At 35.3% G+C, this 24,566-nt stretch overlaps 1 protein-coding gene across 2 annotated transcripts in view; it reads left to right on the top strand.

The window, feature by feature from the left end:
* The window catches only part of LOC113071775 (kelch-like protein 29), a 99,802-nt gene that overhangs the window by 31,416 nt on the left and 43,820 nt on the right, over positions 1-24,566 (top strand). For both annotated transcript variants that reach the window (XM_026245078.1, XM_026245079.1), the window contains exons 5-8: positions 650-1,129; positions 9,618-9,756; positions 18,791-18,987; positions 21,555-21,814. In XM_026245078.1, coding sequence (XP_026100863.1) covers positions 650-1,129; positions 9,618-9,756; positions 18,791-18,987; positions 21,555-21,814 — 1,076 coding nt within the window. The remainder of the gene's footprint in view (positions 1-649; positions 1,130-9,617; positions 9,757-18,790; positions 18,988-21,554; positions 21,815-24,566) is intronic.

Raw genomic sequence — 24,566 nt, 5'->3', positions numbered from 1 at the left:
TTTGGGCTTTTTGGCTTTTCAAAAATATGTCGTTTCAGACGAGTGGATGGAAAATGGCCAAAATAAATTTAAGTATTTATTCCATATATCTATCCATCTATCCATCCATCTGATTTTAGTTCATTCATCCATATTAGTCCAACCATCCATCCATCCATTTTCCATTTGATTTTAGTTCATCCATCCATTTAAGGCCATCTTTCCATCCATCCATTTTAGTCCATCCATCCATACATCTTCCGTTCGATTTTAGTTCATCCATCCATCCATCTTCCATTCAATTTTAGATCCTTCCTCTATTTTATTCCATCCTTCCATCCATCCATCCATCCATTTTCGTCCCATCCATCCATCCGATTTTTAGTTTATCCATCCATTTTAGTCCATCTGTCCATCCAACCATTTTATTTCATCTGTCCATCCATCCATCCGTTTTAGTCCATCCATCTATCTTCCATTCGATTTTAGTCCATCCATCCGTCCGTCCGTCCGCCTGCCCGCCCTCAAAAGTGTGGCAAAATTTAGGTCAAATGTGTATTGATGCATGACACTAATGCTCCCCCTGTAAAGGCAGACCTTGGAGACATTTTAATAGTTCACAATCTAATATCGTCATATCACATGCATCCATGTGTTTCTTTCTCTGCAGCTCCTCTATGGCTTCCTCAAGTCGCTGCTGCCGTCAGCCAGGCTGGACTCTTGGCACACACATACGCTATGCCGCAGGCGCCAGCTTACAGTCAGGTCACGGCTGTCCAAGCACCCATCGTCGGTGTGACCCCGGTGCTCCAAACCCCCCATCCACAATTACCCACACACTACCAACTCCCACAGCATCCTTCACAGCCAATGACTAACATGGTCCTCAATGTCCAGAGCCAATCCCTCGCCATCGGCGGCCTGCCTACAATGCCCAGCGTCTGCCAGGTCGCCCATCCCGTCCACACGGTGGTGGGCAATGGCCACTTGACTCATCCCATGGTGCAATCCGCCACCATGAGCTCTTCGGCGCTGCCCACCAATGGGCCGATGACGAACGGCCAGCAGGAAACCGCCAACAACAGCCTGCAGATGCTGAGAACGGTCGGATTGGGGAAATACGAATTCACAGACCCCTGGCATCCCAAAGGTAAATTATATTACAGCCACAAGTTTTCCTGGACATTATAATGTTTTGTTGTGCTCCTTTAGTCTCTGAAAGAATTGCTCGCTATCTTTGACCTGCACAACTTGATGATCTTGAATATTTTTTTTACTTCGTTGCTTTTCACTTTCAATAAAATCCCCCCATTCATCAACATCCTCAAGACGAGACGAGTCGGGTTGGATTGCCTTTCTTTTTTTTCTTTTTTTTTTTTCTTTCCTACCCAACCAGCGCAAGTTCCTAATGATTTATGAATTAGCTTGCAACCAGGAAATACAGTTAAGATCACGTAGATTTACGGGGTAGTGGATGCTTCTACAAAATTGTTGGGTCTAAAATGGCAGAAATAATTTCCATATAAATGGAAACCTTATGTAAATATAGTGTAAATGAATTTCAGTTAATAAATCAATACAGTTGGGACAGGCAAGTTTAATGTACCATAGCTAATGATTTATTACTGGAAATAAACTTGTAGCGTTTAATGTAACTCGAGTACGTCTCAACTTTTCTCCTTCTGTGTTTTTGGACTCTCGTTCTTTATATTATTCCATATAAAAAATGCAATAAGATTATTCAAAAGAAACCAGTATATAGTTATTGTGTGCCCTAAAGCTCTCAGATTACCTTGATTTTCTAGCCAGATACAGGCAGAAATCTATTTTTCTGTCTCCCTGTATTGAATGTCTTGTTGAATCACGTAAGGTATTAATCTTCTGAAGAGAAGAGGACATAAGACGAGTTTGCTGCCCATTTATCTGCTTGTAATTGCTTCATGGGATGATGGGAAATAAGATGCCAAAGACTTTGTTCATTAAATATTGGCAGTTTCTACCTACATTTACAGATTAATAAGAACTGGACAGTAGGGAGTATTCTTTCATGTCAACAGAAATGACAAATGGTTTTTGAAAATGTGGTGTTTTGTACTAGTATTAGACCTGACTGTGAGTTTGCTTTAAAGATTTTAGGAAGGCTGAAGAACTTTAAGCTTGTGCACTTAAACTTGTGCACAGAGTTGCATCAAAAAAAAAAAAAATCTGTTTTTTGAATGTAGAAAGCTGTTTGAATAACCTAAGAAATTGGTGTAGGATTGACATTGGTGGATTTAAGTCGTCATTTTGAGAAAATGGCATCAAAAACTGATTTTTTGCATGTAGAAGAGTTTGATTAACTAAAAGAAATGGTGTTGGGTTTATATCAATACATTTTCACTCAGGAGTTGCTAGTCAATTTCACAAATAATTACAAAGAAATGGCAACACACTGAACTGAACATTAATTTTTGAAGTAGAAACTCAAATAATAACTCCAACATACTCTAATAAAGTTGTATTTTTTAACTGCAAAAAAAATATTTGTTACAGTAAAAGTGGTGGATGTTTTCAAGGACACCTGATGCCAGCAGACGGATTGTTGAAACTAGAAGATATTAGAAATGTGATGCAGACCCCAGGATTTGAGTAGCACTGTGAAATAGAAAGATGCCTAAATGTTTGCTGTGTTTTGCCATTCTTCAGACATAGATTGAGACAAAGTGCATTTGAGAAAGCAAGTAATCTGATACAATGCAGGAGGAGCTGAATGCAAACTAATGGCGTCCAAAGGAAACATTTCCGCTGTAGGGATGGACTTGTGCACAAATATTTTAAATGAAAATGTAGATTTGAAAGATTTGGCCAGAACTGATCTATAAGGAAGGATAATGTGCTATTGAATGGGATTCTTGGGTTATTGCATTACATGCATTCATTAGGCAGATGCTTTTATTCAAAGTAACTTGCTTTTCATTCAATGTATACTTTTTATATTTTTGCATTTAATGGGAATCAATCCACTGACCTTGGTGCTCTGCTGTTTGAGTTGCAGAACACTGTGTGGGATAAAGCTGTTGGTGCTATTGGACTTTTTCAGTTGGAAAATTGAAAAATCATTATAGATTTTTCTGTCAATTGAATGTCTGAAGATGTGAAGCCTTGCTTATTTTCTCTTTAAAACCAAACCATACAGTACGTCTGCTTCATGAAACCATAGTTCAGTCCAGTTTTCATTTCTAACCTCCATCTCTGTTTATCAAGCCCCGTGTGCTTCAGTGTGGAAGGGGATCTCTGACAAGGGAGGTTTAGGATGAATTATCACGGCTTTATCTCTCTAAACAGTAAAAGCTGCTCCATGCAGCTTGATCTGCTCCTCCTCTCCTCCGAGAAGAGGAGAGACGTCCATCACAATCTGACCTCATCCTGCTGCAGAAACAGTGATTAGTGCCCTGACTTAGATAAGGTGCACTGATTTTTAGCAGTCTTTTTGCCAGGTCATGTTACATTATTATTGTTTCTATTTAGAGTTAGAGAGTTAACATTTGGAATTAAACTTCAGCACATAATGCAATGCACCACTGAGTTGAATTGTTGAATCATCAATGTTGAAAAGACCGTGTAATATTTTGTAATAATTATTTGATGAATAGAAAGTTCAAAATAACAGCATTGATTTGATTTATATATATATATGTGTGTGTGTGTGTGTGTGTGTGTGGATATCTTTTTTTTTTTGAGACTTCGGTTATGTGTGATTTGGTCATTTTGAGTTTGTGAAGTGAAATGCTTCTAGCCACACAAGCTCAATTTCATGCATTATTGCTTTCTGAACATGTCTGAACCCAATTCCTAATGCAGCGTGACTACAAGTCACATTCTGAGCATTGCCACAAGGGACAGTATAGCAATCATTAGCATAAACTGTCTTCTTCTGCAGTCTCTTTCTCTTTCAGGCAAACTACTGCGATGGCAGAGCAGGGATTTGAAGAGAATCTTGAGAAAGTTGGTTAAAGTTACTTTTGACATGTAGATAGCAGCTACATGAATAGTCCTACATCTGTTTTAATATCACCCCCCTTGACTGCCGAGGTTTGTTTGCATGCATGTCAAGTATTTGCATCTGCAAATGTGTGTAAAACTTACAGTTTTGAGTGCTGGTAGACTGAAGCTCAGCATGAAAAGTACTGACGCAAGTTGCCTTCCCTTTCAAAGTGATGTGATGCTACCAAAACAAATCTTAAAGAGAAAAAGCGGCTTCATTTTTTTGTGCATTTGTGACTGTAAAAATCTGGTGACGTTGTTGTATTTTCATCTAATGTTGCAGTTATACAACCATCACAGATGCCGATCTATTTACAGTCTTCTTTTTATCATGTAGAACTGTTAATAGTGATGATCCAATCAAGATTTTTAGACATTTATTCAGGGCCTGAATTTCGTTACAGTAGGTGACTTTTTTTTTTTTTTCATTTGAGGGGTGGAGGTCCTTTTTAAAAATATATATTTATCTTACCTAAATGTTTGATCATGCACTGTATTTTTTTTTTTACAATCGTGTAATTGTTGCACATTATCTTACACCGTGCAAGCCTGATCTTGTGAGCTGTAGATGAGGTGAGGTTCACACATGTGTATGTAGTCCATGTGTGGTACAGAAGCAGCTCGGACTGTGCCTTCACACTGGAGTCTGCTCCTGATCCAGGGCTGTTTACCACAAACACAACATTTGTCCATTATTTTAATTTTAAATCCAAACATTGTTACTTAAAATGCATTTTAATTATTTTTTTAGCCAGTACAGTAATACAGACGTTCATCAATTATTCATTGCTTTTTACCTTTGCATTTACTTTATATATTAAGTTGCTAAAGCAAAACATTTTAACTACTTTTCTCACGTTATCACAAACATTCTAAATTAAAACTTACCATTGACCGAAACAGTCAGCTCTCCTGCCTTTTCTTTTGCATTTAAATCTTTATCACAAGCAATCTTGCGGTTCAAAAAGAACTTTAAGAACTTTAAAATTATTGCCTTGTTTATCTAAAAGTGCTCTTTTCCTTTAAAACTGGCAGTAGACTTTAATTATATGCATTTATGGTGCAATTACAAAATTTTTGTATCAATGCATATTTACCACAAACAATCCGCTGTTACTTTATTAATTCAGCGCGTGCAGCGCAGCAAAAAATAGACTTTGTTTGGAAATGATCTGTGCAGACCCTCGCTCCTAAACGCACTGCCAGTGTGTGCAGTGTGAACGCTTTAATCCATTATCATGAGTGCAGAAAAATACGCACTGCAAATGGAGTAATATGAACCTGGCATTATTATGTGTGTGCGCTGCAAGTGTGCATGAGCGCACGGTCTTCAGGAAAGCATGTGAGAGTTGAATGGTCAAACACTGGCAAGAATTAAAAAGAAAAAATTCAATTTTTAAACTTCAGTGACGATGTGACACTTTCTCGATAGTGCAAGTGACAATTTCTGTGTCGACCGTGCAGCATGCAGCTCACTTATAGTGCAGACGTGATGTGATTTGATGCTGTGATTCATTCATTCATTCTGTGATTCATTCATGCTGTTTGTGAAATGATGTCTCAGAGAGAAATTTTTCAAATTACTTTATCAGTTATTTAATGAAGAAATCACCTCACCTTCAGCATTATAATTATTTCACCTGTGCCAGACAGAGACCGTGCTGCTGCATGTCGAGCCAAACCTCTCAAGGCAGGCATGTCATCAGCATCATTACTTCAGTCTTCGGTGTCACATGATCCTTCAGAAATCATTCTAATTGACTGATTTGCTGCTTAATAACTTTTTTTTTTTTTTTTTTTTTCTTTTTTTTTTACTGTTTAAATTTGTATTATTGTTAATTATGAATACCTGATGTCATCCATCAGAAATGGAAAAATTACCAAGGCAAACACTGAGAAAAATGTGCACTGATGAATGAGTCAACATGAACTTGTAATTGACATATGCAGAAAAATAAGCAATCTTAAATTCCTCTTTCTCGCATCAAGAGCTGCGTGCTTGACTTAATCTGAGAAAAAAAAAAAAAAAAGAGATGGTACAATAGCCTCATTGAGATAGCTCTGGTTTATATGCATGTATTCTGACCTTAGCGGTGTGTGTGGCCTGCCAGAGATCACGCTCGAGAACTCCTCATCCCATATCTATAGCTCTATTGTTATCGATTCACAGCTCTTTTGTTCTGGAAGGACACATTTCACGAGCTTCGGCATTCTTTCCAGTTCCACCGAGAGAGGAAAGTGCTCTTAGAGGAGCGGCAGACTGAATCGGATGAATGTATTTGTTCTCGCATCTCACAGTGTAACGCTCTTGAGCCGTTCAGAAGTGTCTTTATGCTTTTTAAATGTAAACACAAAGAAAATTCAGTGCCTTAAAGGGACAGTTCACTCAAAAATGTACCGACTCTCAAGCCAGCTAAGATAATGGTGAATTTTTTTTTTTTTTTTTTTTTTTTTTTTTTTTTATATAAAGCATACAAAGGCAAGACAAAATGTTTCTGCATGGCTCTTAATGATATATTAAGGTCTTATGAAGCGAAACAACTGGGCTGTGCAAGAAACTGAATATAATTTACAACATTTTTACATGAAATCCATTTAAAATCCCCAAGGATAATGTTATGGATATACAGCAAGTTATTTTTTTGATGCGGAGCTGATGTTCATGAATTTGTGCTTCGGAAGGAGCAACAAAGTCACAAAATGCGCTTGTGTTTGATAAATGATCTAAAAATTGTGCCTTTTTTTTTTTTTGTTTATTTTTTATGCCTTAGCTTTTCTTTGTCCTCAGTTTTAAAAAGTTTATTTCCAGGTTTAAATGGAGTGTGTTTTAACACAAATGATTCATGCCCAAATGTTAATAACAATTACAAATGCATTAATTTTTCTTTAAAATCTCCCTTCCTGGTCCCGCTAGATTGCCCTGTGCTATTTTATGATTATGGTCTTCTCCAGAGAACACTGACCCACTTAAATAGAGAATAATTTCCTGCCATCCTTGCTATCCCTGGCTCAAATTAATAGAGAACATTTTAGGCAGATAATCGTATGTCCTTTTCCTTATTAGTTTGTCAGACGTCTGTGGAACAGCTGTCAGAGGCGTGTGACGTGTTGCTCTAATGAAGCCAATTATTCAAACGACTGCACAGAAAGCCAGCACATGAAATGCAGAAATGACTTTGAATGTGTTTATTTTCAGAAGCGTAATATCCTTTGTTGCACAGAATTGGGTCTGGTCGTATATCAGCTGTTATTTGTGTCATTTCTTCTTATTAGTCATGAATACCTGTCGTGATCACGGCGTCCTGCTGTTTCAGGGGCTTTGGGAGGTGAAAAAGTTTTTTCCAGCACATAAAATCATTACGCTTTGGGTTCGGAGATGATTAATTATACATACATCGTGTCAGGTATGACTCATGCATATACTCACCTTATAATTAGAATTTGATGAGTGTAATTTCCTGGACATGAGGAAGTTTTGGACTAATCGTGGACCTGAAAAGACCATCTCTGGAGAACATTGTAATGTTTACCAGTTAAATTGTATATAAAAAAAAAAGTGTGTGTGTATATATATACACACACACATGATAGGTAAAAATTGATAGCCTGAATGCACTGGATAAAAGTGTCTGCTAAATGCCTAAATATTTTTAAATTAAATGACTTAACATATTTATTTATAAACCTATATTTAGACAAAACATAATTATAAATAATGATTATTTTCAGAAAAATAGGCTTCATATTTATTTATATATTTATAAAATATAATTATATGCACATACAAAGCTTATTTTTCTGAAAATAACAATCATTTATAATTATTATGTTTTATATATTTATTTATTTATTTATTTAATTAAAGTCTTTTTTTTTTTTTTTTTTGTCCTGTGACATTATTTTAAATGAAATAAAATTAATGCATTTAGCAGATGCTTTTATCTAAAGTGACTTACAGTGCATTCAGGCTAACTTTTTGAATATATTTTTTTTTAACTAACGAGTTCCCTGGGAATCGAACCCACAACCTTGCGCTGCTAACGCGATGTTCTACCACTTGAGCCACAGAAACACTTATTTTAATGCCAATTAAAAGAACATATTTTATATATATATATATATAATCACTATCGTTCTTTACTCTGATGTTTTACTTTTTAAATAAATGAAGTTTCTTCATTTTAAAAAATGTAGATTTTCACTATATTCTCATTACTGTATTGCAATCCCATTTTAATGCAGTAAACATATCTTTCAAAAATGAAACACCAGCTTATCTTTAAAATAAAACATTAACAAGTTTGATTGCAGTTATGAGCCTTTCTCTCTCTATATCTGTATTCTTCAGTTTCTCTCCCAAGCTGGGTGTTCTTCATGTCCTCATGGTGTCTCATCTCGTTTAGAGGCAGTGTTGGTTTAGCAGATGTTGTTCGAGGTCAGATGGACTCAGTTTCAGAAGTATTTTCCCGTTCAGTATCTCCACAGGGATGTCAGAACATTCTTCATTAAAGAGTTGAACCAAAGCGACCAGGTTCAAGCTTAATCACAATACCATTTAAAAAAGTGCAAACGTACAGTCCAGGGCTTTATAGGTCAAAATAAATCCCCTAAAGCATTATTATGAAATCAAAACTGTTGTACAACAGCTATTTAATAAATGCATCGGATGTTTTATCTTAAAAATATACAGATGTCCAGCTTGAGTGTGCATGGTTACATAATTCCAAATACTTCCTGTGAGTGAGCAGCTATTGTTCTCTTTTGCAGTAGTTTCTGTTTCCATGGTAACACTGACTTTATGAATTCATTTCATTCATTTATTTAATAAAAACAATGACTTTGCATTAGATCGACTTTGTCTATGTATCATTAGACTCAGCTCATCATAAGTCTATACAGGTGTATACATCATAGTTATTGAGTTATAACAAATTACTAAAGAATACAAATATATGAAGAAAGAAAGATAACAATGAAAGCATAAATTACTGTAATGCAATTACATAAATTACTGTAATTTTGTTAATGGGTTGTATTAAAATAAAGATGTGTATATAGTATTCAAATATAATTATACTGCAGTAATCAGTGTGTGTGTGTGTGTGTGTGTGTGTGTGTGTGTGTGTGTGACTAAAGCTTATTTTGAGTTATTATAATAGTAATAATAATACATGACATGAAGAATGTGAATGGAATTTTTATTTCTAAAACCTTACATTTCTAAATCATTCCATTTGTTTGTAAAAAGGAATAGTTCATCCTAAAATGAAATGTCTGAAAAGAACAGAAAGAAGGGTTTACAATGACATTTTGGTGAAAATAAATAAATAAATAAATAAGCATTGCATTTTCATTTTTGGCTGAAGTATTCCTTTAAATCAAAGCTGTGGACATCATACTGAAGAAGTTGAGCGCTGACCTCTGCCCTTCACTTCTGTTGTTGCTTTTCCTTCATGCTTGGTGGTTTTATTCCTCCATTCCAGCCCTTTACTTGCACAAACACATCATTTCCTGTTTTTCTTCTGATAATGATTGGTTTTGTCATCATATGCTGTTGTGCTTGGATCTCAGAAGGTCCCAAAATCACTGTTTCTCTTCTTTCTCTTGTTCTACAGAAATGTTGAAGGAATTGAACCTGCAGCGGCGAGAGAAAGAGTTTACAGACCTGAAAATAATTGTTGAAGGCAAAGAGTTTGAAGTCCATCAAAATGTTCTAGCTTCCTGCAGCTTGTATTTCAAGGACATGGTGAAAAGGTTTGCTTTCCTCCCGCCCTTGATCTCTTCTGTTCTTTTCGTAGGGTGCATTTGTGTCGCCTCCTTTTCCCTCCCCGTCTCTTGCAGGTCTGAAGACATCAGTTCCCGTCACAGGGCCAGTAGCCATTCTATCTGTCCCACCAATGAATGTATTTCACTGCTGAAAAAGGTCAAGGCATTGACCGATCTGACCCTTGCATCACCATGCACTAAGTGTGCGGTCTGCATTTAACTGGGAGAAGTTCCATGACTGGGGGTTTGGTTTTAAATGCTTTGTAAATGTCAAAACAAATGAAAGGCAGAGTTTAGGGATGCGTTAGGCGTATTGGATCAGCGCTGCGCTCGGCTGTTTGTGTCAAGTGCTTAGACGGGATGTTCTAGTCATCCCACTTGACCTTTTACCTGCTGTGACTCGCTCTGGAAATTCACACGCCGCTTCGAGATTAAGGGAACTGCATGCACGGATCTCGTCTCTGCTTTGGGAAACGCTGTTTCTTCCTGACTTTGCCGTCTTGTATCGATGCTGATCTCAGCAGTCAGGAGTCCCAGAGCCGTAAGACTGACTGGATGTTATTCATGAGGAAAGTCTGATACTGAATCATGTTTACAGGCAAAGATGTGTGTGTGTGTGTGTGTGTGTGTGTGTGTGTGTGTGTGTGTGTGTGTGTGTGTGTGTCATCTGCCCTTCTGCTGAACCTGTGAGGCGAAGTTTGCCACACATTTACTGCAAAATCATATTTCCTTATGCAAATGAGCTTTGCGGCAAAGTGTTGGCAGTAAATTTGTGGTGAACCTGTAAAACTGATACTTCTGATTGGAACCTGGCTTTTGTTTGCTAGCAGAAAGAAATAGTGGCAATATGAACAAAAGATCGAAAGAATGGGAAAAGGCTGATCGTTAAAGACTTCCATTTTGGATCCTTTCTGTATTTTAGGTCACATCTATTTATTTATTTATTGTTTACAGTTTTTCAAAGGTAGATCTTTTTTGAAAAACTACTAAAGTTATACTAAAGATGACATATGAAATAACAGGAAGAAAAAAAAAGTCTGCTTTATTGTCAATTCTTCCACATGTACAGTACATACATACAGAGAATCGAAATTGTGTTACTCTCAGACCCCCGGTGCATACACATAACATTAACATTAAAGCCTAAAAATCTAGATCAAAATATAAAATGTAGATACAACTATACAATAAGGGAATGTAAAAAAAAAAAGACATAATAAATTTAAAAATAAAGTTTAATAAAGCAGCGCAAGGCAAAAGGCAGACAGAGTGCAAATCAATGAAGTGAACAACAGAGCAGATAAAAGATTATTTAGTGCAAAAAACAAAAGCTTATTAAGTCTGATTAAAGTGGCAAAGGGCATAGTTCATTTATTCACAGTTTATTCTTGAACAAAAGGTTTGCATATGCTTTTTTGTCGAGTATCATATTTGATCCATCAGGCTTTTATGGCTCATATAGTATGATATACTGTAGTAAGAATATCGAGGAAAAAAAACATTTTTTTTTATTCAGAGGTCCAAAATGAGTAAAAAAATTTGCAGTTTGGTTTAGATGTTGATATTTTTATAGACAAAAAGATGACATTCTGATGTTTGTAATGTAACTAAATTAGATCTTTGTTACAGTAGAGCAGATACTTTCATATAATGCGAAAAATATGAGTCATCACTCTATATGTCTATATCTCCATTAATATTTCTTAGTAAGATAATATTGAAATGATCCAAACATATAATGCGGTGCAAGCCAGTGCTGATTTAGAGATGAAGAAATAAACACTCCTCAAAACCCTAATAATTATATTACATTATACATTTGAACATGATTTGAAGTGATTATGGATAATAAAGTAAACCTGGTTCATCTTGAAATATTTCTAATAATATAAAAGCTATTCTTATGTTTACTTTAGAAATCAGTAAAGTTTTCACAGCAAACCTGGAGCTGATGGGGGAGGTTTGTACAATTCTGAAATAGATTGTGTGCAGCAGGTTTTGCTCATGTTGATCATTTAAAAGCTTTAGAAAGGTGTGTATCAAATATGATGCAGCAGGCTGTACAGGGTTAATGTGTTGTTAAATAAAAGAGCACTACTGTACATCTATCCCTCTCAGCCTCGTTTCAGTCACATCAAATTATTCATAATCTCGGATGTCGAACACAGAGAACAAACAGACTTCAGTTGGCTTGGCATGTGAAATGGCTGTAATGCTTTCATATTTCCGTCTGATATATATCGTGATGCATGTACTCCAGCTTCAAGGACAGATTGTGTCTGGGAATCTCAGGCGGTTGATTGTGAATTTAGTCTGGGTCGAGCTGATCTATCTCGAGCAGCTGCGATGAAAACTGCATTAGGAGCAATAACTCAGAAGTTTGTTCTCGGTGAAGCACAAAATGTGCTGATACACCTCGCAAAGTGATTTGGGTTCTGCTGCCTCTGGAAGCACGGAAACCAGGGGCTCTCAGTGACGTCTAGATTGTCTGTTTTAAAACGTAGAGGAAAAAAACATTTCTGTAGAACCTAGTGAGCTAATGACCTGGAACACATCATGCACATGGCACTATCAGAATGCTTGATGCTTATGCAGTAGACATTAACTATACATATGTATGTTCACATGTATTTATTATGGTTTGTTTTTATTTATTTCAGCCTTTACCAAATATATATTATTTTAACATTATGCTTTTATGCAATTATTAATTAGTTTATAATGTATTTACATATGAATTCATTTTCATAATTTCATTATGATTTATTTTATTTTTTTTGCATTTCCGCTTTTATATTTTTTAGCTTATTTATGCACATGCACATGTATGCATTAATTTATTGCCATTCATTGCAATTATTGAATTTATATATTAACACGTTTATTTTTTACACATTTATTTATTTATAGATTTATGCATTTATGAATTTATTTATGCATTAATTGAATTGATTTTTTTTTCACTGTGCTTGTCGTAATGCATTCTGGGGTTGCAATCTAGAATGCATTCTTCCAGCATAATCGTGCACACATGATGTCTGTAGGTGGCTTTTCAGGTTACAGAACGAAGCCATACAGTCACATCATCACAATTCATTTGAAAATCTTTTCACAAAGTCGAAAATATTTAACCTTATCAAGTGGAATTAAACCAGTGTGATGCATTTGAACAGACAGTTCGATCCAGTTCAACTTCATAGAGTTCAGCTGGAAAGCTCAATCTGACATTTGTGCTTTTATGTACATAGAACTGTCTGTCGGCTGAAAATTGATGCTACATTAAATCGAGAGTCAACAGCTTTGTTCGGCAGAATAAAATCAATGGCATGTCATGATCCATAAAGCAGCAGCATATTAAACTGTTAAAAAAAAACACCCTTGCATTATTAATTTATAATGCATTTCTACTGGTAAAAATGTGAGTGGTCTTGCACTATTCCAGCCTGATTATTTGCTTGTTTACTCTTCAGGCATGCTTTATTAAAAATTGACTTCAGTCTTTGAACTTTAAGGGAAAAAGGCCTCCATGATGAATATCAAATCTGAACGAAACATTGATCTTGAAAACGATCCACGCATCGGTCTGTAATCTGGGTTTAATATCAGAGATGTCTGGTGGCCCTTTAATGAGTGAATCATGCTGTCGTTATCAGGGTGCCTGTCATTTATATCAGTCAAACGGACCGTGTTTATCTAATCGTCTATAAAGAACACCTGCTGTATTTGTCGTTCTCAGAGAAAACGTGCATTAAAAAGGGATTCGTCCATTTAGCAAATCATGCACTAAGTGGATCTGCGTTTGGATGTGATATATAGCCATTAGCACCACCTCATTCACATCGATACAAGGCAGTGTCACTTATGAATTTCAGGATATCTCCAGAGGTTCAGCTTGTCTGTTGGATTTTACTGAATATTTGTGCTTTGCATCTGGCAGTGCATCCATCAGGTTGCCAATTGTGGAGTGTTTTCACGTATATATTAGCATAGATACTTCGTTATAAGTCTGAAACGGATAGCTGGCATTGAAGAGCCCATTTTAGTTTGACAACTCTTGATTTGTTTTGTTCCATTAAAATGGACACTTAACTCCCAAGTTCTAGTGGCTTTTTTATGTATGGAACAAGCAATATAGGCATAAGCTAAAGTGTTTTATTTTTTATATTGTTGATAGTCCATTGTTTGGAAAGTATAATCCTAATTACCATAGTGAACATTTATTCATTATTCACATTTGTTTATGCATTTATTTATGCAAGAATCTATTTATGCATTTGAGTTTATTCACATGCATTTACTTTGATTTTAGTTTTTAAATATATTATTTATGCATTAATTTATTTTGAGTACTTTTTATGCATTTATGTATTTATAGAATATTTAGTTGTATTTAAAAAATATTATATTTTATAAATATCATTTCTATATAAATGTGTTCATTATTCATGAATTAATTTATTTATACATTTATTTACACATTGGTTTGTTTTAGTTTGGTTCAGCTGGACTAGTTTGATGGTTTAAGAGGAGTTTTTGAGAGTCTTGCAGCCAAAGGACCTGCAAACCCCTGTGGGCTGATGCCATGATCAGCTAAAGAAGAAAATTATACAGAAAGCATGGCTAGAAAAAGTAGTTTCACCTTAAAAACACACTTTACCATTCAAATAGCCCATTTGCACTGAAGATTTCATGAAAGCAAGTGTTGATTAAACTGTGCTGAGGTGTGTAATCAGATATAATATTCTCTGACAGTCTGCATGTAATGTCAGTGAACACAGAAACAAAGCAAGCACTCACATTTATAGATTTTTTCAGACCGCTTTCTCTCTCAAGGACGTACTGTAGGTAAATGAGTGTGCTCAACATTTCCTGGAAAATGGGAAAAATGTAAATGGTGTCTATTGTAGAGACCCCTGTCATTCTTAAAAGGTTTTTCCCCCTTTGAGTGCCATACTTTCATCACTACATTTTCCCAGTCTAATCAATATAATAGTTGTAGTCTATGAATAAAAAGAAAGAATTTGATAACCATATATATATTTTTATTTTTCTTTCTTTTTTTTCAGAGCAGACATGTACTTATTACTTGATAATAAAACAATGGCCAAAAAGCACTCTTTCCATTTTTAAAAAAAAAATATTTTATTCTTAATTAAAATTTTCCATTTCATTTGTTTTATGTATTTGCTTATTCTTTTGTCTTTTTATTTATTTATAAAATATGCATTAATAAAATTATGAATTAATTTGTGTATATATATATATATATATATATATATATATATATATATATATATATATATATATATATATATATATAATGAACCTGGAAATCTGGAATCTGAGGGAGCAAAAAAATCTAAATATTGAGAAAATCATCTTTACAATTGTCCAAATGAAGTTCTTTGCAATGCATATTACGAATTAAAATAATTATTTTAATGTATTTACAGTAGTAAATTTGCTAAATATCTTTACTTCACTGATTTTTGACATAAATAATAATTCTGACCCATACAATATATTCTTGGCTATTGCTACAAATATACCCCAGAGACTTCAGACTTTGTGGTCCAGGGTCGTGTATATATATATATATATATATATATATATATATATATATATATATATATATATATATATATATATATATATATATATGCACAATGCTGTCTGAGAAAATATCCAAAGGTTGGCGTTTTAGAAGCCAGCATAACACAGATATTATGTTCTCCTTCATTCTTAAAAGGCTTTTTGCCCTTTTTAAATGCTGTAAATAATAGTCATAGTCTGTAGGGAAAAATGCAAGATTTTGATAACCATATAGATTTTTTTTTTTTTTCAGGGCAGACATGTGCTCATACTTCTGAATAAAAACATGGCCAGTAAAGTGTGGAAATAGTGCGAGTGTGAGCATGATCTCAGGGACAGAGAGAGCACTGAATCTCTATTATCTTTTTCTTTCCCCCCTCTTAATGGTCGACTCCTTTTCTTTCTTAATATTTTTTCCTCCTGCACTTATGCCTGACAGCAATAAACTTTGCATTTTTGTTTTTCTTTTCAGGAGTAACATATCTTGATTTTTCAGCCTCCTCCAGAGACACTCACCTCACCTCATTCTCTGCCTTTATAACGACTAACGCCACCGTTCGTACGCAGGCCGTGTTGAACTCTGTTTTGGCAGGTGTTTGAAAGTAAATCCACGTCCCAGTCATGGAATGGTCCCTTTCCCTGTAGGATGGCTGCTGGTTCCCTGTGGCAGATCTGATTTTCTATCCCCTCCTTTCCTTCCCTGCTTACATCACGCTCGCCGTCTGTCCGTCTGTCACTTGTAGCATGCATCTGTCTTTACATTTGTTACAAATATATCTAGACTTTATGGGACTAGTTGACCCAAAAAATGAAAACTAAATGAAAATGTACTCACCTTCAGGCCATCCAGGATGTAACTGAGTTTGTTTCTTCATCAGAACAGATTTGGAGAAATGTAGCATTGCATCACAGCAAACCAATGGATGTGCTCTGCAGTGAATGGGTGCCGTCAGAATGAGAATCCAAACAGCTGATTAAAAACATCTGTATCCACACCACTCCAGTCCATCAGTTAATGTCTTGTGAAGTGAAAATCTGCATGTTTGTAAGAAACAAGACTTTTCAAACCATCACTTCTGGTTAAAATATGCTTAATATGACATTGGAAGCAATGGTTTAATGGTAAAACGATTTATTTCTTACTAACACGCAGATTTTTGCTTCTCAAGACATTAACTGATGGACTGGAGTGGTGTGGATTACTTGTGAATTATTGTGATGTTTTTATCAGCTGTTTGGACTCTCATTCTGACGGCACCCATTCAATGCAGATACATTTCTCCAAATCTGATGAAGAAACAAACTCATTTTGGATGAGTTCATTTTCAGCACACATTCATTAAAGTGTCTTCATGAAGGCTCAGGAAACACATGTTGTGATTTGTTTACAGAGTAAATGTAATTTTTGATGTTAAAATACTTCTTTTTACATTAATCAGACACTTTTATCCTATCCTTTACATTTTGTTTTTTTTTAACCTAACATGTTGTTTCCTGGGAATCGAACCCACTACCTTTTGCACTGCTGACGTAATGCTCTACCACTGAGCCACAGGCATTTCATTGCAATATGAATATGCATATTTAAATTTGATAATATGATGCATTTCTGAATGCACGTTGATTTTATTCACTAAGGAAAGTGCTTCTCCTGAAACGCGTTTAAACACCCTTCACATTTTCTTGCTGCAATGCAAAGTGCTGATGATATTGACTCAGAACTGACACGCTTCACCTTTAATGCACGTGTCTATCCACTTGTTGGACATGCCCGTCCATTAATGGGACATCATTATGAGCTATGAGACACCTTTGTCTTATTGCAACATCCCTGATAATTGAGGTTTCTAGGTTTAGTGTCTAAAGACATGCACCCAAACAATGGCAAAACCCAAAGCTGCGCTGCGTCCGTCTGCCAGTCCGCCCTGAGCAGATACTCCCAGCCAGCGGCCCTCTTCTGTATGGAGAGCAGCTCATCTCAGGAGTCAGGCAATCTGCACTCTCTATATGCATTTAAACATGTATTATGCATGAAAATGCATAGCAGCTCATTCAAGTTTTCCCTCAAGCGCTGCTGTAGAGAAACTCACAGGCTTGACTTTGAGTCTCAGTCGCCAAACAGCTTTAGTTGATGCTCTTCCAAACGAGTCCATCTCACTTTGCACTGCTCGATAGGTTTTTAATAGCTTCTTAAAGGAAAAGTTCACTCAAAAGCATCCCTTATTTAATCACCCTAATGTCATTCAGTATCCTGTGTTTTGCAAGTGTAAAATTATTGTAAAATCTTTATGCAGTGATGCATAGTGACCATATCAAACTCCAAGAAGGACCATGAGACGAATGAAGTCCTCATACAATTTTATTCAAGTCCTCTGAAGCGGTGTTATTTCAGTATTATTAACTATTCTAGTAAGTATTATTATTTTGAATTAGCTTTAATGTTTATATTTTCATTTTTCATTTTAGATTAGTTTTTTGTAACTTGAACTAAAATGTAATAAACTTTTTTTTTGTTTGATTGTTTTTACTTTTAAATATATTGTGTATTGTTTAGATGATTTTCTATTTTTAGTATATCAAACATATTTGTAGTTGCCAAGATGGCATTTCAAAAAATGTTTCTAATGATGATAATAATATGTAATAATTTTTTCTATCTAATATTTATATTTCAGAATTATTTCAGTTAACAAAAATAATTTTAATAGCTTTAGTTAATAATAACAATAATAACTGTTCTGAAGTCGTATGATAGCATTGTGTGATGAACAGACCAAACGTTAAGTTGTTTTACAATGGAACAAAAATACACTTCTTTTTTTAATCATTATTTTTATAATTTCAGTTTTTCATTTTAATTTTAGTTTAAAATTTCTAGCAACTTAAACTAAAAATAAAATGAAAACTAATTTTTTTTTTGTAAAATATGTTTGTTTAATTCATTTTTACTGCTTTTTATTTCATTTTATTTTCAGCGTTTCTAATTTTTATTATTTCTTCTTCTAATGTTTAATTAGTACGTTTTTTAATCAGTATTTTTATAATTTCAGTTTTTACATTTTAATTTTAGTTTAACATTTCTAGCAATTTAAACTAAAAATAAAATGAAAACTACTTTTTTTTGTAAAATATGCATTTTATTTCATTTTATTTTCAGCGTTTCTAATTTTCATTATGTCTTCTTCTAATGTTTAATTTGTAAGTTTATTTTATCCAATATTTATATTTTATTTCAGCTTTTTTTCAGTTAATGAAAACAGTTTTTTATAGATGCAGTTTTAGATAACAATATAAAAACTGATCTGAAGTCGTACAATAGCTTTGAGTGAGTAAAGTCAAGTTTTATACACTGAAAATACACTTTCCTGCCTTCATTGCTTGAGATCCAACCTGCAGGTCTCTGGTTTAACATCCTTCATGCTGTGTCCAGGTTATCAGGGGAGAACCGAAACGGTGAGAAGATGCAGCTGACAATGAGCAACATCAGTTCAGATGTTCTGGAGCTTCTCCTGGAGTTCGTTTACACCGGCTCCCTCATTATCGACTCGGCCAACGCCAAGACCTTACTGGAGGTGGCCAACAAGTTCCAGTTCAGCACTTTCTGCAAAGTCTGTGTCTCCTTCCTCGGTAAGAATCTGCCGGATTGAAATGTTTCCTAATTTCACCAAAGTCATGCAAAGTCAGTTACTAAATTGCATGCATTTGATACAACACGATATTTTTTTAGTTTCATTTTCAGAGGATTGAAAAACAGTCATGGAAAGTGTTAACTTTGAGTGTCATTGTAAGACGACCTCAGGAAATAAATGCTGCAGTAAATGCAGAACATGACTGTAGTTCTGTAGGTGCTCTTAAATTTACTGGAACTACTCTCATTATTCATTCTGTCCGTGTCTTGCTCGCTCTTTTTGGATTCTGTTTCCCCTTTCAGAGCTGGAGGCTTGAGTTATGTTGATTGACATGAGCTTAACACACACACACACACACATGCACGCTCTGCTGTGGACTGAAGTGAATCAGAAATACAGTTGCTCATTACAGCAGTCGTAATGACCTGCTCCCTCGTTGCGAATCAGACATCTTGACAGCTGATATGAAGTAATTTCCAGTAATCTGAACACTTGTCGTAATATTTTCGTCAGATATTGCATCAGGAGCAAGACTCTTGAGGAGTCAATCCATACATATTTTAGCATGTAGATTGAAATGCATGCATAATTTGAATTTGATCTGAAGTAAGTAGAATTGAAATAGAATGGCATTCAAATAAATTGTGCTTTTCAGCGTGAATTACCCATAAACAATAGACAAACCTTGCCATTTGATGTAGTCAGTTGTAGCTTTTCTATAGTAAACCTACAACTTCTCAGTGTTTTTACTACAAATTTAATTTAACAATTATTTTTGCTGAGCTAGCAATAAATGCATTGAAAAAATAGCCCAAATAAACAAGTTTGTCAACAGAATTGCTAACTAGGCTTTTATTAAACAAATCAAAGTAAATGAGCAAATCTTATTGAAAAGGTGGGTTTCGAGCAGTTTATACAGTGTGGTAAAAGCTATGTCTAGGTTTTGTTTTCTGTAAGTTAAACACAATTTTGGGAGTGGTGGTGGTAGGTAATATGCTTGTAGAATGTGCAACTTAAATTTCGACACTGTCATGAATTATGCCCTTTTCGCTTTTGCTGTTGATCAGGTAAGTGTGAGGAATATTAATAATGAGTTTAGCTTCAGAATCAAAAAGTCGATGTCAGTGGCTTTGACAGATATCTGATCTGTGCTCCTCTTCCCATGAACCCCTGGGATCCGGAGCTTATTAATCTATCAGCGCCTCTGAAATGACGTTCTCTCCTGTAGGGATTCGCTGGAGTGCTCCGTCTGCTTCACTATACAAAAGTTAGAAATGAAAAGTCGAAATGTGCAAGACTGACTTTAGACGTTCTTGTTAGCGTGACCGCTTCAGATAAGTGCTATATGACACTTGAATGCATGAGGAAAGTGAATGCTCTCTAAAAGAGATTTGTCTTCAAGGTTTCATCAGCGGGAAAGAGTTTTGAGTTCTTACAGTCAAGATGGTGCATTGAAATATTTGGTAATAGAAATCCAAGCCGCTTACACTTTGATAAGCAAGTAACTGAATTCTGAATGCTGCGAGACGTGTTGTATGAGCGCAGTTTTCTATGTTTTTATCCTGAGCTCTTCATGTACTGTTTGCTTGGTTTTATAAAGTCAGAATAATGCTCACACCTGCAATTTCACCCAATTAAACTTCACAATTATTTACTTTTGAAATGCAAACTTACAAAAAAATGTAAATAATATATTAAATAAATTTTTAGCAATAAAGATTATCGAAATAACATCAAATAATGGTATGCTGAGAAATTAAATGCACAGTTTCTACAATCACATCAGTATCCAGTAAAACTTGAAAATCCATTGCATAAAATAAAATTGATAATATATGCATTTAATATTTTAATAACAAAAAAAAGACCACATATGATATATTTACACAAACATATATATATTTTGCATTTATATACATAAAACAACCTCAGTGAGAAATTGAATAAATAAGCATTTATATAATATTTTATAAAAACATACATTTAAAATAAATGTTTATTGTAAACTATTTATTTATTTGTATATTTTATCCATTTTGTTTCAGATTTCAGTTCTTGGTTTTCATGGGAATCGACGCCATGAACTACTGCTTACTTAATAATATTATAATAGGGTTATACTATTCATTTATAATATGTCTTTTATTATTATTCCTGTGTAATGTTTATTTACAAAAATACTTGTAACATTTTTATTTACATTATTTATTTTTCTCCTGAGTTTGTTCTAATAGAAGCAAAACGGATAGTATATAGGTCTAATGTTGACTTGAAGTCAAACCTGTTGTTTTGGTTGTGCACAATGAAGTAAGTGCAGGTTTAGTGAAGGTTTTGTTGACCTTTCATGCAATAGAAAAGGTCCGTGTCTGTCTGGATGAATCAAAGTCTCCAGTGAGCCTCGTGCCTAATCGATTCCCATGCTTGGGTCTTTTCCCCACGAGCTACTTGAGATATTACACTCGCCTTTTCCAAAGCAACACACTTGGATAAATGTAATCTTCCAAGCAGCTCTCATTGTAAAGGTTTGTTTCCCGGCTCATGCGTGTACGTGTGCGTCTCTCACAGAGAAACAGCTGACGGCTGCTAACTGTCTGGGAGTGTTGGCCATGGCCGAGGCGATGCAGTGCACCGAACTCCACAACATGGCAAAGGCCTTCGCCCTGCAGAACTTCCCCGACGTGGCCGGTCAGGACGAGATCCTCAACATTTCCAAAGACGACCTGGTCAGTTACATGTCCAACGACAGCCTGAACACGAAAGCAGAGGAGCTGGTCTATGAGACGGTCATCAAATGGATTAAAAAGGACCCCAGCAGCCGAGTTCAGGTAGGAGAGCAGAGCTAATCATGCTGTTTTGGTTGGTGCTCATGTAGAAATACACTGGAGCTGCTCTGTATTGATTCTGGGGATCTGTTTTCTTGCATTATGTCCCTTGATAGAGAAGGAAGTTGGAATTTGAATGCAGCTACTTTCTCCTAAAATTTTGGACCTTGCTCTGTGGCCTTTCGTTTTTAAACAAACCCAGTTGATCAATGATAGGTCTATCACAGTCAGCCTTCTATGTGTTTGTTTACTGCGGACATTCAGAGTATTTTGGACATCCTATCTAGTAGAGAATTACAGTATTGTCCAAAAGTTTGGGGTAATTGTTGCGTTATGTTACGTTACGTTACGTTACGTTACGTTACGTTACGTTATGTTATGTTATGTTATGTTATGTTACGTTACGTTACGTTATGCTACGTTATGTAACGTTACGTTATGCTACGTTATGCTACGTTATGTAACGTTACGTTATGTTACGTTATGTTATGTTATGTTATGTTATGTTATGTTACGTTATGTTACGTTATGTAACGTTATGTTATGTTACGTTATGTTATGTTACGTTATGTTATGTTACGTTATGTTATGTTACGTTACGTTACATTGCGTTACATTACGTTACGTTATATTACCTTACGTGTTACATTATGTTTTGTGTTGAGTTACATGTTACATTACATGTAACTGTTTTTTATGTTGTTCTGTGTTCATGAAATTGATACTTTTATTTAGGAATGATGCATTATATTTAACAAATGTGACAGTAAGGACATGTTATGATGTGAAAAAATATGAAGCAGCACAACTGTTCAACACTGATTATAATCAGAAATGTTTAATGAGCAGCAAATCATCATATTAGAATGATTTCTGAAGATCATGTGACACTGAAGACTGGAGAAATGATGCTGAGAATTCAGCTGCACAGCATTAAAATATAAATTACATTTATATTCATATATTCCCATAGAAAACAGTTATTTTATACAGTAATAATATTTCGTAAAATTGCTGTTTTTATTGTATTTTTTATCATATAAATGCAGGTTTTAAAATGTTTATAAATGCTTTTGAACAGTAGTTAAACACGATCAGATACAGTGAACCTGAAGAGCCTAATTTACTGATTTATTTTACTAATTTTACAGCAAGGTCCATTGTAAGATGAATAGTCAGCTATCTGTCCCAGAATAAGGCCGGTGACACACTGGCTGCGTGGCGTGAGCGTCGCGCTGCTGCTGTAGAGGGAGACCGTTGACAGACCAGGCTCATGTCTTCATTACAACAATATATACTTTTTTCTACACACCTACACCTACGCCTACTGATAAAGGACACCGTCAAAAGTATTGACGGCGAAATAGATTATGTTCGACAGGTGCAATATTTGAAAATCGATAATTATTTTTATTATTTTTTTATTACATTTATATCTGAATTTATGTCAACCTATAGACTTTCAAATATCAAAATATCAGGAATTCATATGTATTTGTGTACAAAATTACATTTAAACACATTTTCCTATTATATTTAGCCTGGAAAAGCTTCCAACACGCGCGCGTGTCGCGGTAAAAATAGGCGTCGGTTCTATTTCTAGCAAGCAAGCGTTTGCCGCGCGGCTCGAGCCGCGCCTGAGACGCGCGTCTCACGCAGGCGGTCTGTAAGCTCTAACCTGTTAACATGGGAGCCAAATTAAAAACCGACACGCCACACGGCTGAGACGCTTGCGCCACGCATCCAGTGTCTCACCAGCCTAAGAGAGTGAAATGTAAACCATCGCCTCATCTGACTGTTTAGCTGCATGTTTGCTTAACCAGAACGTCATCCTTTGTGTTTTTATGCTGGATCTTTCATTGTTGAACTGAATACAGAGATGTGTGTTTGCATCCTATGTGGCCAGAAGAGATTCAGAGCAGGTCTTATGTTAAAAAAGGAGTAAAAATCTCCCCTGCCTGTTCGGCAGAATAGTGAGATTAAATCACTGGTTGGTGTAGCAAGTAATCAATTTTGGGAAATGTGCTTCTATTTTTTTTCTCTCTTAGAGGTACTGTAGACTTTACTGATGTTCATATCTGTGAGAGTGTTCAGAGCGGCTCTGAAAAGAGTCCTGGTAATACGGCAGATGAAACATTCATGATGCGGTGAGGAGATTACATCTTGAGAATGTGCTGTCATTTCCTTATGTTAAATCTACCCCAAGCCACTCGATTACATGCTGTTCTGTAGCAGAAAGAGGAGAAATCGCCTTGCTCCAACTGGACATCAGAGCTTCATGGCCGTGAAAAAACAAATGCAGGATCAGAAAACACAAAATCTGTTTCAGACCACCATGGCTGTTTCTCTGGAAACCTAGTTATCATTTAAGGGGGATCGTGTGTGTTCCTGACATAAAGGTTGTGCCAAAAGGTACTAAATTACCAATAAATGATGAAATACTGAAATATGTAAGCTTGTTTTTGCCATGGAATTAAAGGGGTCTTATGATGTGATTTCTAATTTTGTCACAAGTGTTACAAGCTGTTTGTGAATAGATAAGATCACTAAAGTTGCAAAGTCTCAAAGCCAAAGAGATATTCTTAATAAAAGTTAAGACTTGTCCACAGCCTCCTAAAACGCCTCATCTAATGTCTACGTCACGATCTGGGAAGATTTGAATATCACCGCCCAAATGTTCAAAGAAATGTTTTTGGAGGACTGTTTCCTGAACTAAGGAAAATCCCAAATACAGTATCTCAGAAAATTAGAATAT

Source organism: Carassius auratus, unplaced genomic scaffold (assembly GCF_003368295.1).
Source record: "Carassius auratus strain Wakin unplaced genomic scaffold, ASM336829v1 scaf_tig00008123, whole genome shotgun sequence".
Taxonomy (NCBI): Eukaryota; Metazoa; Chordata; class Actinopteri; order Cypriniformes; family Cyprinidae; genus Carassius; species Carassius auratus.
The sequence above is the reverse complement of the archived record's forward strand: the minus strand, read 5'-3'. Positions and strand labels throughout refer to the sequence as shown.